The 16586-nt window shown below is 37.0% G+C and overlaps 1 protein-coding gene across 1 annotated transcript; it reads right to left on the bottom strand.

Moving 5' to 3' along the window:
* Positions 1–1912: 1912 nt before the first annotated feature.
* On the bottom strand, positions 1913–16378 carry LOC308703446 (interleukin-17 receptor D). The gene is made up of 12 exons (XM_081386924.1): positions 16002–16378; positions 13107–13191; positions 7988–8146; positions 7501–7619; positions 7163–7286; positions 6979–7017; positions 6743–6888; positions 6471–6545; positions 6205–6271; positions 5787–5936; positions 4928–5100; positions 1913–4157 (listed from the first exon to the last, which is right to left on the bottom strand). Exons 1-12 carry the CDS (start codon positions 16116–16118, stop codon positions 3684–3686), a joined length of 1728 nt encoding a protein of 575 aa, XP_081243050.1. The 5' UTR covers positions 16119–16378; the 3' UTR covers positions 1913–3683.
* Between the last annotated feature and the right edge of the window lie 208 nt (positions 16379–16586).

Here is a 16586-nt window from a genome sequence, read left to right as displayed (position 1 = left end):
ACTAGTATCTAATAATACATTCTAGTATCTTTTTAATAGGTGCTAGTATCTTTTTAATAGGTGCTAGTATCTAGGGCTGTGTTGAAAAAATCGATTCACCGATTCTGAATCGATTTTCATATTAATTTCTAAAGATCGATCCGTAACTCGAAGGATCGATTTTCCCCGTGAACTTTAACTTGCTGCGTCATTGAATTCACGCATGCGCGCGAGGTGGAAGGACATTAAAACAACGTCAGTAACGTTAAGCATGCGGTTGCTTTGAAAACTCCAGAAACGCTCAAAGCTGCGATCTGACACCATTTCGGGTTCAGAAGCAATGCAGAGAACGAGCTTGACAAAAGCAAAGGTTTTCTAAAGGTTTTGTAAGTTCAAATTTTATTTACATTCTGTGTAGAGATGCGCGGTTGGCGGTTACAGCCGCGGACTCCGCGGATAAACCGTGGATCGGGCGGATGTCGTGACGAAAAATTATATTTTAATTAAATTCGGATGGGTGGCGGGCGGTTAACCAATCAAATAAAAAATGTTATGTATGCATACATTAAGTGGATGGCGGGCGGGTGCGGTTTTGAAAATTGGTCAAAAACGATGGTGCGGAGACTGCGGACGGATGAGTTTTGTGATGCGGTTGAAGTAATAGCCCATCCGCGCATCTCTACTCTGTTTACTGTGAAGCCAGTAACCAACAATCTGTTTACATTTGCACTGGCTTAGAACAAATGTGTTCTAAATGTTGATCATTAAAATAAAAAATAAAGGTGCATTTGCATCTGAACTATAGCAGCTTTTTGGAAAATTCTTAATGTCATTTTTAATAATACATCAGGTTCGCGTCTAAATAATCGGTCTACTGGTGCTGATATACCTCTGCGTCCTCGGTCGTCTACACCAGTGCAAGTTTGTGAAAGCAGTTGTATCAACACTCTGGAAGGGGGATTGTTCTTTACAACCACCAATACTCCATTAATTTGCAGTTGAATGTCTATAATAATAGTATCAATATGTTGCATAACTACAGTCCTGTAATTCAGGTAACAGCTGGAAAAAAATGCTTTTTTCAAAAACCATTATCTAAATCTCGAAGATCGGATCGGATCGAATCGGATCGAATCGAATCGAATAATGATAATCGATTCAAGATCTTGAGAATCGGAATCGAATCGATTCTTGAAATTTGAATCGAAACCCAGCCCTACTAGTATCTAATAAAAAAGAACTAGTATCTAATGAATAAGCACTAGTAGCTAATGAATAAGTACTAGTACTTAATGGAAAAGATACTAGTATCTAAAAAATAAGTACTAGTAGCATGAAAATAGAGACTAGTAGGTTTTAAGGATTACATGTTAAAACGGCTTGCCATACTTAGACTGTTTTAAACTGTCTTTATACAACTATCAGTTTACAACTATCAGTTTAAACTGTTCCAACTCTGCAGTTGTGCTTATAATGTTCTTGTAGAAATAATTAGATTATTGTTCCAATGGGGTATTATGCTCATTTACTCTTTACTTGTATAGCTTAGTAGAACATTTACTGCAAAAAAGTGCAGCCCAAAGTAAATTATTTAATTCTAAACGGCCCATAAAGATTACTCCACTGTGTGTAACTCTGAAACGTCTTTGTTGGTGTTGCCAATTTTCTGAACAGCTTTGGCAAGTTGTTACAAGATTTATTGGCAATGAAATTTAGGATGTGTTTACTTTATTGTGGAAAATGTGGTGTTTGAATTCCTTGACAATGATTCAAATGCAAGAAAACCAATTGTATGTAATCAATTTGATGTTGTTGCCAATGCTTACTAAGTTTTATATTCGTAAATCAAAGCTTTCTAACAGGGTCAGATTGTACACCTATAAGCAAAAAAAAAAGAATAATAATCAGTCGAATAAATTAGTCCTAGCTATTTACAAAAGCAATGGAAGTTTATTTGTAAAACATCATGCATTCATACATTTTCATAAACATTTTATGTAAGAGTTTATAGCTTATATTCTAAAAACAGAGATGTTTTACAACACAACTCACTGAGACATATGTGTGTTTTTAATTGTGGCTGAATTTCCTTGCATTATAATAATATAAAGATTATGCATTATTAAAATATATAAATAAGCCTTGCATTATTATAATGTAAGACCAAGCACATTTAAGGCAGTTTGTAAAAATAAAATATAGTAATTTCCCTTCATGTTAGACAAACACAGATTGTTGCAACAATAACTGATAAAAAAAAAAGAAAAGAAAATTGTCCTGGCAAACAATATAATAAAGGTAATTAAAAATAACACTTCATGTAAACAAATTACACAATTTAAGGTCATTCACTACAATAAAAGTGTCCTTGAACATTTTCCATCATTTTTTTAGAAGGACTACTGGGATTGCATGCAAAATACTAGGAATATTCACTGTAAAATGATGTTTATCATTCATGAGCATAAGCAGGAACTACACAAATAAGGCAAAATGAATACACATTTACACGAAAATATCACAGCATTCGGCAACCTCACTGTACTTCAGGTTCCCTCTCATTTGTTCACAACAATCTAAAAAGAGGCCCATGCAATTGAGTTAAAAGTTGATTGTGCATGTCTATGCAAAACTCCTGTGGGTGCTGTATGTGGATGCTATGTGGTTGCTAAGGTGTTCTGAATGTTGTTATGTGGTTGCTAGGGTATTCTGGGTACCTAATGATTTTCAGGTCTCCAAATATGGCTCAGATCCCACTTTCACTGTGCGTTGTTTTTATTGTTACGTTATTAAAATTGATATTACACTGCACTATTAGATCTATTTTTTTTTTAATCAATTGATTTATTTTGATACATTTTTAATTCAATTTACTAAATTTACACTGACCCCCCCCTCAGCACTCTCTTCCAGACCCCAGTTGGAAAACCCCATGTGCTAGGAAATACGTAAATGGTGTGTAAGGCAAATTTCATACAATGTACGCATACTATAGTAACAGTATGTGACAAAAGAAGCATGTTTGAATTCACAGTACTAATAAAAGAAGGCAAAAAAGTACCCGGATGACCTACTACTTCCGGTGAGATTACTTTACTATTCCATGAGGCCACGAGGAGGATTTGCAAATGGCAGTGAGGCCACACAACTGAACTTGGTATGTCACATGATAATGACGACATGGAATGCAGTAAGTCCGGATTACATTCATACTAAACATACTACACATACATACTAAACTCACACTATATAGAACATACTTTTTTAGCGGCCGTGAAGTAATTACTTGTTCAAAAAAAGTACGAGAAAGAGTATGCAATTTCGGATGCAGGCTTATTAATGTTTTTGTTTTGTTTTTTGCACTAATTAGTTTGCCCACAAGATGACAACACTGGCCTGGACCATTGTTTCACAGTCAGAAAAGAAACAAACAGAACAAGAACAAAACAAAATCGACATTCACACGTTGACCATAGACGGTGTTGACGTGTGATTGGGTGAGGGGATTAAAGTTGCATCTCTACACACTATGCACTATGTACTTATGCACTATGTAATCAGCCATGTACTGTATGAATTTATACTTTGAAAGGCTATGTATGACTGTGAAAAAAATCAAAGTATACTTTGGGGTGCGTTTATCTGTGCAGTTCTAGAGATCCTTATGAAATGATTGGAATTCGTACATGTTCCTCTTCAGTCGGCTACTCAGAAAACTGTGCCTTGGCCTCCTGTATGGCCAGCTGTAGTGCAGCCCCAGCTGGGAGTTTACAGTACCCGCTTTCTAAAATATTCTCCACCTGTAGGTAAACTCCAGGCTTCTGCAAAGCCACTCCGTGAAGATGGGAGAAGAGCAAAGGTAAGTCTTTAGTCAGGGTGTATCTTGAAGCGAGACCTAGTACAGCTGGGATATCAGACTCTTGTGAGTACTCAAATATGGCCACCATGAATTTGGAGAGGTCTTGACCCAACGCTTTGGCACGACACAGCTCCTCTCCGATCATGGAAACTGTAGCTAAGGTGGTGTTTTCCAGCGGTTCCTCGTCCTCAGACTGGTTCTGATGGAGACCTCGGGAGCAAATGACCAGCACAAAGTCGCAATCCTTCATTCTCTTGCAATGCCACCCCATACTGCCCTCCTCCATAATGCGCAAGGCCTCCCACAAGTCTAAATGCACCTAAACAGAAAAAGGAGAATTAACAATAGGGATAATTAAGAGATAAAGAGTTGATTACCAATTTTTTTAAATTTATGGATACATTAAAAATACATTTTTAAATGTAGTTTATCTATTTAACTACATAGACATTTTTTATTATTTTATTAGTTTTTATATATATTAATACTTTTTTTAATAAGATGCTGATGACCAGTGTGGATCATCTAATGACTGTTATCCATGGATTTGTTCCAGTCGCAATTGCGCTAATACTTTGTTTTTAGAACTGAATGGACCAGTGTTGTTATTGTTAACTAAACCTAAAAACCGTTTCCGTTAGATTAAATAAAATATAAATATTAGCTGAAAAACTTAAACTTACAAAAAGTTGATGTAAACTTAAAACTTAAAATTAGAAATATTAAAAAGCTATGAGAAAATGACAAAAGCACAATACAAAATGACTAAAACTTCAATTTAAATCAAAAATGAAAAATATTAATAAATTCAAAATATTAATAAATACTATAATAGTGCATAAACAATAGTAAAATAACACTGGAAAGAGCTAAATGGCAAAAAAAAAAACTTTCTATTAATTCAAAATAATGTGCGATGTGATTTTTTTTAATACACTACATTCCAATTAATTCATGAAATGTCTAATAATCTCAAACTAAATGTTTTAAGAGTTTCACCAACCTTTAAAGATGGATGGGGAAACAAAGTCTTAAAATAATACAAATATTCTCAGCATGCTTTGTCTGATTTGATCCTAATACACTTACTTGAGTCGCCATGTGCTTTTGCAAAAAAGCAGCCAGTTGCAACACGACTCTGACGTGGGCAGGACCATCATTACTTGAGTAGCAAATCAGTAGCCGAGGGGGACGGGTGGTTTTGTCCAGCAAAACACACTGTCCTTCACCCAGTTTTTTGTCATAGTACTGTTCGATGATTTCTGACAAATAGGAAATAACAACACAATTAGTGTAACTGTGTGGTAACAGTTTGTACTAACACAATTAGTACAAAACAACGTACATCTTAAGCTGGGTTCGCATTTTTTTAAATCCTAAACGATTACTCAGATCCTAGGGCAAAATTTGAAGTCTTTGATCACTAGATTGACACCTTTGCAGACAGCCGATTAATGACTTTTACCACAGGCAAAATTCTGTCAGTCTCAGAAGATTTGATGTATAGTCCTGTAATGAGACTTCTCCCACGACAATCACCAATTCAACAAGTCACTGAACATGTCACGGACTGATGATGTAAAACTTCTTGCGTGCATCCGTTTTTTAACGTGCCTTGACTGCTGTACAGTCTGACATTAATGACAACTGAGATCCTACAGTGTGACATGGCTCACAGAGGGGATCATGTTCATACAGTCTGACAAGTGTGACGGCCCCTGTGACCTTTGAGCCAGGTTGTGACACAAGCAACAGTCGTAAAGGACTATTATAAATCATACCCTGCGCACCCAGCTTTCATTGGCATTCTCAAAAACACCTTTTAAACTTCCCAAATTAATTTATAGCCCTGCTTTGAAAACAAAACATTCAACAATAAAGAGCAGAAGACGATGTGTTGCCCAGCAGTTTTATCACTGACCACGTGTTAATGATATAAAACTCGAACCTGGTCTCATTTTGGTCTGGACTTTTTTCTTCTTCAGTCTTTTCTTGTTGACAACGGTGAAGGTGAGCACTGCGGTAGCAGCAAGCAGGATTCCCACGGACAAGAGCACCATCAGGGAAGGGTTTTCTGTGAAGTGGGAGGTCGATGGCTCTGATATCGTGAGAGGAGTAAAAATACCAAACTGATTATGGCATTGAAGTCTTTGATAACGTAATTGTTTCAATGGGTGTTGCCTCTTTAAAAGCTGCCTGGCATGTTGCTTCACACGCAGTTTCTGTACACACTGAAGGCTATTTACTGTACACATAAAAAAAGAAAAATGCCTTCAGCGTGTACAATAATCTCTAACATTTCCTTAGAGTTCAAATCAGTTTTTGCTGAACGCGTGTTCTTTTTCGATTTGACAGTTCAACTTTACCTTCAGAGCTATGTTTAACTACAACAACGAATGTTTTCCTGACTGCATCCACGACGTCAGCAGCAATCTGGAGGGAAGAAAAATACTACTGAACATCTGGGATATATATCTAGAGTTACAGCAAATATTTGCAGAAGCCTATTAGCACAGCCTTTTTAATGTGTCTGAATGGTTGTGTGCCTGACATAATTTGATCTCTCATTCAATAATACAGAAAGTTAAACAAACAAACACACACCCATTTAATCTGAAGAATGAAGACTCACCTCACAGGTGTAGTTTGTTCCTGCTTGGAGATTCTGCAAACGGTATGTGTGATGTGTCTTGTTGAGACTGAAATCCTGGACATCAGCAAATGTTCTGATTTAATTATCAGGTAAACGTTTGAGAAATGATATTTATTTCATATTTATTTAAATGATCCTTAAATAACACCGATTCATATTACACTTGATTAAATAGCAACAATAGCAGTATTCTTAAGTCTGTATTATAGACACTGTTATATTTAAAATATGTTTGTTTTTTTTAAACCCACCGGTTTGATGCTCGTGTAATTTCGTAGCCCACCTCCGAAACATGATGAAAAATACTGACGGACTTCAAAGTTCTCAGGTGCAAGGTTAAAGGTCACATAAACATCCCGGTTCTCCTGGTGGACCTCCACGTATCTGGGATACCAGTCTATAATGAATGACATGACGTACATGAACGAACACATCTGAGGACCATGTGCCATGATCAACAGGAACACAGAAGACACGAGAGACTCACCTTTCTCACACTCTTCAAGACCATTTTTTTCAGGACATGCTGAAAACACACATTGTCAAGTTTATTACAACTTAAGCATTTGTCAACTGATTCTCTTAATGTGCAGTGGTGCAAGTTGTCAACATTGTTAATGACTATCAAACGAACTACATGGTTTGTTTCAAAGCAAAAGGGAAGCGCTTACTGCGTGTGAAAAACTTTTTCTTCTCGTAGGACTGGTCCCACCGCTCAGGGACGGGCAGTGCCATGACAGTCACGGCATACTCCCTATCCAGAGACAGATTTGTGAAGGGATCTGAGTGATAGACCTGTGAAAACCATCAAGAAAATACATTACATGATCTCATGACTTCAGGAACTAGTACATGGTAACTCAAAGTTGTACAAATACGGAAACAGTAAGTTCTTAAAAAGATTCTAAAAGCCCTGTTTTTTTTCTTATAGCTTGAAAATATATTACACTATTTAAACAAGAATAAAATGACATTGGATGCTACCTTAGTGGTTTTTTTTTTTACATACCCGATGGGCATGTGCAGGGGTGAGGGACAGATTGCTACCCAGGAGAAAGAGCTGACATGAGAACTGAGATCCACCAAGAGCCTGAAGGGTTACTTGAAATCCACGCAAGAATGCAATACCTGTGTACATCAATCAAATAATTAGACCGATGCAGAGGGTACGATAGATAGATTGAACAACAGACATAGACAGACAGGTAGACATTGATAGAACGACAGACAGATGGATAGATGGATGATAGATAGAACGACAGACGGATGGATAGATGGATGATAGATAGATAGAACGACGATAGATAGATAGAACGACAGACAGATGGATAGATGGATGATAGATAGAACGACAGACGGATGGATAGATGGATGATAGATAGATAGAACGACGATAGATAGATAGAACGACAGACGGATGGATAGATGGATGGCTAGAAAGACAGACAGATGGATGGAAAGACATACGGACAGACAGACTGACTGGCGATCATTACCATATTGGCTTGGGTTCCATGACACAGTAATGGTATCATATGTTGGATCTTTATTGGCTTCAAACTCGATGTGAATATTTTGTGGTGCTTGAACATAATGCTGGCAGACCTCTGGGGTTTCCTGGCCTAGAAAAGAGTGACAAGGCCAAGGTACGCAACCTGGCCGAGGAGAGGAGTTACCACACAGTTACACTAAATGAGCTCTTGTTATCTTAATGAGCTATTCGTGCCTGACATGATTCTTAAATCTAAGTCATTTTTTCAGGTTTCTCAGAAAACACAAAAAACTGAACCAATAATTGAAAAATGACTTATGTGACGATATGTAAAATAAGTCTCTGATGTCCCCAGAGTGTGTATGTGAAGTTTTAGCTCAAAATACCCCACAGTTATATTTTTTTACAGCAGGTTAAAGTTGTCCCTTTTTGAGGGTCAGTAAAAACACGTCGTTTCGTGTTTGTCCCTTTAAATGCAAATGAGCTGCTGCTCCCGGCACAGAGGGCGGAGCTTCAAGAACTCATGTGTGTTAGCAGCTTCACACAGACAAGCACTAAAATGTCAGAAACTGTTCTGCCTTTTATGTTTAAACTGGAGTCAGACAATGATGGAGAGACTCAAGAAGAAGTGACAAAATGTAGAATCCAACATTTTTTTTAGAGTTAAAAATTTCAGTTAAATATAAAGGAGAAACAGTGCTGGAAAATCATGCAAACCCCCCCCCCGGGGGGGGGGGGGTTTGCATGATTTTCCAGCACTGTTTCTCCTTTATATTTAACTGAAATTTTTAACTCTAAAAAAAATATAATCTTGCAAATAAGTGTATTGTGATTGTCAAAACATTTTAGTAACTAAACTGAATTGTATTAGGTTTAGTGACAACATGTTACAATGTTTATATGGTACAATTTCTGGTAAGATACGTTTTTTATTATTGCTTGAAACAAATTTCAGGATTTCAATTCAGTTCAATTCTTGTGATTTGATTTAATTGACTGATTTGGATACATAGAAGATAGGCATTAATTTTTCTCAAGAAAAAAACTCACCTAATGCTGTAAACATACAGAGAGCCTTATCAGCAGGTAAAATTATTTAAGGTTAAAAATAACTTTATTTAACACATTAAATATAATGCATTTTTTATTATAATAACAACTTTATTTAATGATAAGTAAATATAATAAATATGTAATATAGTAGCCTATGTTTAGCAAAATACTCTCTATAGCACTTTTTTTCTAGCTAACCAAGTGCTATAGCCTATTATGGTCATCAAATGGCTTTCCTGAGGTAAATGTTATGTGACAATTGTTCTCCAGCAGTTTTATTGACCCTTTCCGCGGTTGAAAAACACTGATTGATCGATATTATGTATGATGAATATACATTTCGGTAAGTTTTACGCTTTATTTAAACATTGTTCATTTGTGTTTATTTACTGTTAGCTAGAGGTGATCAGTTCACGTGCCGCTAGGGATCTTTCACGTCACATTTACAAACGCCAAAACGGTGTTTATTGTGTGAATTTCGTAATAAAATTGACAGAATCTGAGAGCTGAGATTTTTTTTATATTATAACTAACCTGCTCTGTCTAGTCTGTCGGTCTCCGTGTCCTCTTTGCTTCGCGATTTTTCTGTGCGTGAGAAGGGTTAATTCGCTCTGTGCACAAAATGGCGACCGTTGACGTTTCGAACTTGAGTGTGTGGGCCAGTACTTCCGGTGAAAACTTCCGGTGATCTGACAGCCAGAGCGGGAGACAACAGCGACCGAGGTCCATTACCACAGCGATATTTTTCACATTGAGTGTTTTTAGGATTCAAGAGAGGTGACTTGCCTTTCAGAGGGTGACAGCCTCAGCACTTGATTGTTGTGTGCCGTTATGTACCATGTCGTCACGTTATAACAGAGAAGTCAGCTTTCATGCATTCCCCGTTGACGCTGCGGAACGGGCATGAGTGGATACAGAAGATCCGGAGGGGTGACTTCAACCCGACCAAATTTTTAAATGCAGAATTTTCAGTGTATTTCACCTGTGCGTTTCTATGCTTTCTATTACTGCATTTATTTTGTGCAAGTGAGATGAGTAAAGAAAGACCATCTGTTTAATAAATCATTATCTGTCTGGTGTTTATATGCAGCACATACAGTATTTTTCTACGTGTGTAAAATATACACAAACTTACCCATACATTTTTTTTGTGGTACCTACAGTTAAAAATGCAAAATATGTGATAATAATATTGATCGAGCGATTGATGTAAGTAAAAATATATGCGCAGAATTGAGAAAATAGTATTTATGGAGATAAATTGTAGGCAGCCTATCACAGGGCAAACATGTGAATGTTCACGGTGCATTTTATGCAAACAACTCTAATCGTAGTTATAACTCTATTGGGTCATTGACGAATAAGGTTTTTAAAAGTGTAAAAAAAAAATAGAATGGAGATTTAACTATATTTGAAACCATTTTTTAGTTTACTTAGTTTTTTTTAGTTTAAGATTTTGTGGTTTGTACAATCAATTAACACTGTTTTTTGTCATTTTTTACAAGATGGAAAAAATCTCACCAAAAAGTCATTGGTTTAACCACTGATTTGAAAGTTAAAAACGGATTTGACATTGATGTTGAGATAGTATATAGTGTGTACCACAGAAGAAATTAAAACAAATTATCACTGATCTCATAAATGTAATCATTTATTGGACTACTCTAAACACTCCAACATATTCAAGTAAAACATTGCACAGGGAAAGGAGAAAAGGGGAAATGTAAAAAAAAAAAAGAGCCTTGTATTTGTATTATTGTAGTTCCTTTAGTTATTAAAAGCAATATTATTCCATTTAAATATTTACTATATCGGTTTTACCGAATGACTTTTTGACACTTCAAAATCTTTAAAATACCTTTATATGTAGTATAATATAATTAAAACCTTTTGGATTCAGTAAAAGAGATCAAGTTGTACTACCTTACATACTTTGGATGTTATATATTTGTTTTTTATTATTATTAAGGCCTTTGGACAAAAAAAAAAGACCCGTCACGTCATTGACCCATTTACAGTAGGCATAATTGTTATTGCGTATGCAGCATGAGTCAAATACAATCTTCTGTTCGTGAACAGTTGTATTTCATTCATTAATCTGACTACTGTTTTTACTTACATCTATTGCTCGATCAATATTATTATCACATATTTAACATTTTTAACTGTATGGTACGACAAACAATTTAATATGGGTAAGTTTGTGTATATTTTACTCATAGTAAAATACTGTATGTGCTGCATATAAACACCAGACAGATAATGATTTATTAAACAGATGGTCTTTACTCATCTCACTTGCACAAAATAAATGCAGTAATAGAAAGCATAGAAACGCACTGAAAATGATATGCATTTAAAAATTTGGTCGGGTTGAAGTCATCCCTCCGGATCTTCTGTATCCACTCATGCCCGTTCTGCAGCGTCAACGGGGAATGCATGAAAGCTGACTTCTCTGTTATAAGTAACGTGACGACATGGTACATAACGGCACACAACAATCAAGTGCTGAGGCTGTCACCCTCTGAAAGGCAAGTCACCTCTCATGAATCCTAAAAACACTCAATGTGAAAAACATCGCTGTGGTAATGGACCTCGGTCGCTGTTGTCTCTCGCTCTTGCTGTCTCCCGCTCTGGCTGTCAGATCACCGGAAGTACTGGCCCACACACTCAAGTTCGAAACGTCAACGGTCGCCATTTTGTGCACGGAGCGAATTGCGCGTGGCAGCTCTGCAGTAACAGGAAACGGTTTGAAACCAGGAAATTCTACTTTAGAAGTACATTTTAACAAAAAACCGGGACAATTCGTGTCCCGGGAAAGAATATAAATTTTCCGGGACTGTCGCTCAAAAAAGAGAACAATCCCTGGAAAACCGGGACGGGTGGCAACTCTAGATGTGGAGTTAACTATCTTCAAGTCTTTAATTAGCATATTCTATCATGACAATCCATAAAATCGTTTGTGTGGGAACTGTTGTAAGATGTCTACAGAGTGACATGCTATTGCATTTGTGTTACTTGTGTTACCAGTCGTTTGTTGTAGTCCTTAAAAAAATGATTTCTTCCTTTGCTTTGAGCGTTGTAACTTTGCAGATGTTGTTTGTGTTCAAACAGCAACATTACACTCTAACTTAAAGTTAGAAAAGTGAAATCATAATCAACCACTCCTTTAAAATGGTTTTCATTACACATGAGGTACACTGTCAAAAGCTAGATAACATTGAGATGACAAAGTTGAAAACATCCGAGAACAAGAGAAAGGCACTTTGATTTACTTAAGACAAAAAATCCTAACATGCTAGTCTTGGAAAGCATCTGAAAATGGAAAATCATACATATACAGATTATAGTTTGATGGAAAGCCAAATATGAGTAATTCCTGGAACTGCTGCAAACAATTTAGTGCAAAACAGCTTGTCTTGTTTAGTGAAATTACCGGAACAACTTAATCCAACAAAACAAGAGAGAGTAATGGTCCTACATCACGCAACCTGAAACGTCACTGATTGTACAAGCAGTTCTAAATAAATGAACAAATAAAGATGTCAGTTATCCTTTTAGAATGTGAGCACTGATCGCTGTGAAAGGCAAATTCAAACACATTTCACATGTTATCATTTAGTGATGCAGTGGATGGATCACAAAATGTACTTTTACTGGCCGCATCAATTAATGCCATATTGTTTGCATTGCTGATCAAGTTCTGATTCATTTAAAGAAACTATTAAATTAGCTTTTTCTCCTTAAGCCTATCGTCCTGAGAAATGTAAAACTTCAAACTCATCAGCAGTTGAGTTTGCAGTTGAGTTGTTTATACACTGATCATTAACTACGTTCACAGTCACTTTGTCCATTTTGAGCAGTGGTTCATCTTCAAGTTTACATTAAAATGAATTTCACTGGCTGAAAGCGATCCCTTTACTCCTACTTAGTGATCAAAAGCTATGAAGCTTTATTTCATTAACTCATTGAACCTTTACAAAGACCATTGGGTTTTGGCAGAGCTGGATTATATTGTATCATTATAGGTCTATGGGGGGTGCTGGACATATACAATAAAATTGACTTACTTCCAAACGGGCTGTAGGAGGGAATACTGGGAGATATTTGCACATCGTCTGCTGTGATTCTGCAGTATTCACATCTTGGGTCTCCCTGAAAATACACATTGTCCACTTTATAAAAAAAAAATAGGGCAAATATGAAATATTACAGATTCTGCACCATTTCTAGGCCATTAATCAAATGTGTAACACTGACCTTGTAAATTCCTTTGTACAAAAGGCCAGATTTCTTGCTTCTAACTTTTCACTTAGAAATAATATAATTTGCAATTTAAAACAGAGTGGACTTGGCTTTGTGCTCTTTCAGAACTAGACACGCATCCAAACTTTAATCGAGGATAGTAAGAATGCAAGGGCTTTAGATACTGCTTTGGATGCGACTAGCTTAGTGAAATCTGTACATTGTTTGGTTCCGGCAGTAGAGGCCGTGCAGCAGTGCAACTGGGTGACTGTGAGACGGCATAGTCACAGGACATTCACCGCTGTTCCGTTCCAATTACCATAACAAAATAGATTCTGAAACACCCACTGAGAATCCTGTTGAAAGTGTCCTAGTTATTGGCAATTCTATTACACGGAATGTGAAAATAGAGACATCAGCCACCATAGTCACATCTTTGCCAGGAGCCAGAGAGCCTGACATCAAAGCAAATTTAAAAGTGCTCGCTAATGCTAATCGTAAATTCTCTAAGATTATTATTCACGTCGGCACTAATGATGTTCGACTTCGCTAGTCGGAGATCACTAAAATTAACTTTAAAGAGGCGTGTGAACTAGCAAGTACGATGTCAGGCACTGTAATTTGCTCTGGCCCCCTTCCTGTTCGCCAGAGTGATGAGATACTTAGTAGACTGTGCTCACTCAATGGCTGGCTGTCTAAGTGGTGTCCGCAAAATAATTTAGGGTTCATAGACATTTGCAAAAGTTTTTGGGGCAGACCTGACCTGTTGAAAAGAGATGGTATTTATCCCTCCTGGGATGGTGCTGCTCTTCTCTCTAGTAATATGGCACATAGTCTTAGAGCTCAAACATGACGATTTGGGGCTCAGGTCTGGAAGCAGACAGACTGGCTAAACAGACCATCTGCTAGCTGTCTCACGTCACCAAGGTCAGATAAATCCCATCACATAGAGCCTCTTTCACCTAGATATCATCATAAAGAGACTGTGTCTGTTCTCCGAATTAGGAAATACAAAAAAATCCCATTTAAGGGTAAAAATTGAATTGATGTTCAACAAATAAAAAATAGATCTAATACAGATGAACAAATGATAAAGCTCTGGCTGCTGAATATTTGATCCCTTACTTCAAAAGCACTTATTGTTTATGATATGATTGCAGATTATAACCGAGACATGTTGTGTTTGACAGAAACCTGGCTAAAACCAGATGAATACATTACTTTAAATGAGTCCACCCCCCAAGATTGCTGTTATATAAACGAGCCACATCTGAAAGGAAAAGGGGGTGGTGTTGCTGTAATCTATAGTAATATCTTCAGAATTACTGAGAAGTCTAGTTTCAAATATAATTCTTTTGAAGTGTTGGTACTTAATGTAACACTATCTAGTGTATATGATAAATTGCGCTTGACATTTGTGCTAGCTGCTGTATACAGGCCACCATATAGACTTTATCAAAGAATTTGCAGATTTTTTTTAATCAGAATTAGTACTGGCTGCAGATAATTGTTGATGATTTTAATATGTAGATAACAAAAAAATGATTGACAAACACGACCACAACGCATGATGTAGTCAGCCAGATCTGGGCCGTACCCAGATCAGATGGAGGACCTGCGACTAGACACGACCACAACGCATCCCTGAAGTGTCAGCAGAGGTTGTGTCAAGTAAACTCTCCACATGAAGGCCTCATTGACACGACAGCCATCGGCACTGATCCTCAACAAACTCGTCTTCATAGCGGCGTGATGACTAAGATCTTCAACCAGATGGAACTGGATAAAATTCTGATAACCTGTAATGCTGCCTGAATCATAATCATGCATAATCGTAATGCTGCCTGTTCGTTCGTTGCAAGTAAAACATCACTGAACTTACTTAAGCTGGACTGTGACGCTATTTTCTTCTGGAAACAAACTTTGTTTCATTATTTTCCTGTTATCTCTGTAAAGCTGCTTTGAAACAATCTGCATTATAAAAAGTGCTATATAAATAAATGTTACTTGACTTAGACTGATTCATGCTATAATCAAACTAAATAAAGCAGCTAAACAAACACTGAAAAAAAAAAAAAAAAAACTATGCACCCGACCTGAAGCAACCAGAAAAAAACAGATATAGTGAAAAGGCTAAAAATCTTGAAGCACGAGAGAGAACCACAGCAGCAAAAAGAAAAGACACAGATTAAGATCAGTCTGTGAGAATGAGAATGAGTGTGAGGGGTGTAAGCGAAATTCCTTGATGAATATACACAAACACACATAGAGGCACACTTGGCGACAATCCAGCCTAGTTAGTATACTTACATGAATTTCAGTAATGACAATACTGGCAAAAAACAACAACATTTAATGAATTTGTTGGGTGACCAAGAAATCATACACTTTTTACCTTCTTTTATGAAAAAAAAAAAATGATATCCTAAACCCTTATTTCCAGGTGCAAATTAGACTTTGAAATCCAGATTTTCAGTTGGGTCTAATTGGAGAATTTTGAGTTTCAACTTGTATTTATTTTATGGTCAATTGCATAACCATGACCAAAACATGTATTGTGTACACTGTATTGTATACACACACATATATATACATATACACATATATAGTTTTTTGTATTTACATAATGACTTTAATGCTTTGCAAAATGAATAAAAACAGTACCGCTTATTCCTTAAATGTTGATACAGCCAGCTGGAAGTCAAAGTATGAAGTCTTACCCAGCGGATGCATTCAAGCGTGCAACTCTGAGGTCTGTAAGATGTTCGTTCACCTTGAGCACCAAGGGACAAACTGGCCAGCAGGAGCAGATCCAGGGTCAGTGTGGGTGGCCACATCCCGCTCCCTGCCTGAAGAACACTTAAAACTGTCTTCAAACCCCAACACAGCTATGTCCTCAAAGCAGACGAGCCATTACAGGTCTCTTGAAGAACTAAAGATCAGTTGAGTAAAAGCAGAGGGGGTGGAACGGCAGGGGGAGGGAGGAGGTAAGCAAAGTGTTGGGAATGAAAACAACAGCAGTTGAGGGAGTGGTGGCCTGAGGGGAAATTCTTTGACAGAGGCTGTCAAAATCCATCTGCTGTGCCACCAGGTATGCTTAAACTGATTTACTGTTTGAAGCTGTCCTTTCGGCTTAAATGTGCAAATGGAACAATGACCTTAACTCACACAACCACATGTTCCTGCAGGACTAACCAGTCAATGTCCAAAAACAACATTCTGCATCTGTGAAAATAGATTTTGTTCCATGAAAACACACCATGAGAGAGATTGATAGCCTGTGGTTTTTACGTGTTTTAACTGCT

This window comes from Scardinius erythrophthalmus (assembly GCF_964197995.2).
Source record: "Scardinius erythrophthalmus genome assembly, chromosome: 15".
NCBI classification, from domain to species: domain Eukaryota; kingdom Metazoa; phylum Chordata; class Actinopteri; order Cypriniformes; family Leuciscidae; genus Scardinius; species Scardinius erythrophthalmus.
The sequence above is the reverse complement of the archived record's forward strand: the minus strand, read 5'-3'. Positions and strand labels throughout refer to the sequence as shown.

What these genes read in the sequence shown, in the direction of transcription:
- LOC308703446 (XM_081386924.1), bottom strand. Translation starts at nt 16,118, where the DNA reads ATGTGGCCACCCACACTGACCCTGGATCTGCTCCTGCTGGCCAGTTTG. An exon ending in GAAAAAGTTTTTCACACGCA is followed by an intron (nt 7,018 to 7,162) that starts GTAAGCGCTTCC and finishes GTGTGTTTTCAG; the next exon opens with CATGTCCTGAAAAAAATGGT. An exon ending in CCAGACCAAAATGAGACCAG is followed by an intron (nt 5,101 to 5,786) that starts GTTCGAGTTTTA and finishes CCTATTTGTCAG; the next exon opens with AAATCATCGAACAGTACTAT.